Source organism: Bison bison, unplaced genomic scaffold (assembly GCF_000754665.1).
Source record: "Bison bison bison isolate TAMUID 2011002044 unplaced genomic scaffold, Bison_UMD1.0 scf7180017864456, whole genome shotgun sequence".
NCBI classification, from domain to species: Eukaryota; Metazoa; Chordata; class Mammalia; order Artiodactyla; family Bovidae; genus Bison; species Bison bison.
Window position 1 is genome coordinate 28037794 of NW_011495018.1, and position 1059 is coordinate 28038852.

The 1059-nt window shown below is 62.8% G+C and overlaps 1 protein-coding gene across 1 annotated transcript in view; it reads left to right on the top strand.

Moving 5' to 3' along the window:
• PSD (pleckstrin and Sec7 domain containing) overlaps positions 1-1053 on the top strand; it is a 14141-nt gene extending 13088 nt beyond the window's left edge. Inside the window, 2 exon segments of the mRNA XM_010859603.1 lie at positions 4-63; positions 532-1053. Of these exon segments, the coding sequence (XP_010857905.1) occupies positions 4-63; positions 532-762 (291 nt within the window). The 3' untranslated portion in view covers positions 763-1053.
• The last annotated feature ends 6 nt before the right edge of the window (positions 1054-1059 follow it).

The window sequence follows — 1059 nt, forward strand, 5'->3', positions numbered from 1 at the left end:
AAGAAGGCCCGGTGCAAGGAGGCTGAAGAGCAGCGGCAGAAGGAGGCGTATCTGGAGTTTGAGGTAAGCTCCCAGCCCAGGCACCTCTTGCTCCCTCAGGGCCTCTGTGTCCCATGCACAGGCTCAGACAGGTGGTTAAGGGCATGGCTCAGAGTGGGACTATCTGGGTGACCCTGCGTGGGCAGCTTTCTTGCCATGAGCCTCAGTTTCCTCTCAAGTGGGACAGGGAGGACAGTAGTCTGTCCCCACTAGGGTGATGAAGGGAGCCGATTTCTGCCAAGGGCTCCATTTTGCTGACTCTGGTAAAGGCTCCAGGAACACGAGGTGTTACAGCTGGCAGTCTACAGAGTCCAGAGAACGGCACCAGAACACCCAGGGGTGTGAGTGGTCACAGTCAGTCCTTGGAGACTTTGGGGGCCCCAGAGGTTGGCGAGAACCTGGCATCTCCTAGCCTTCTTTGCCTCCCTGCTCCAGATGGGGTGGGCTGGGCAGAGGGGGATGAGCAGGCTCACCGCTGCCCTTCTGCCTCAGAAATCCCGCTACGGCACGTACGCAGCGCTGCTTCGGGTCAAGCTGAAGGCAGGCAGTGAGGAGCTGGATGCGGTGGAGGCAGCAGTGGCCCAGGCCGGCGGCACGGAGGATGGACTCCCCCCTCCTCACTCCAGTCCCTCCCTGCCGGCCAACACCTCCAGCCAGCCCCGGGCTCAGTGTTCCGACTCAGAGGCTCGGGCAGGGGCAGGCAGTGGGCGGTGGAAGCCGTGAGCTGGGGGTGGGAGTGGGGGGGCGGTGCCCACCGGGCACCTGCATGACACGGCCCTGCCTAAGCCCGGGCCGGCCTCGGGCCACCTGTGAGGGCCTCTTGGTCCAGGGCCTGACCGCGCCGGACGCGGTGTCCGGGGCAGGGCAGGGCTAGGGCGTGGGCCTCAGGAGCCTTAGGCTAAGGGCCCCTCTGAGACCCCTTTTTTGTGATAATGTTTTGCACTTTTTCGTACAGGGGATGGGGGTGGGAGGGGCCAGGGCCCCTGGACTCTTGATGCTCCTTTTTTTTTTTTTTTTTTT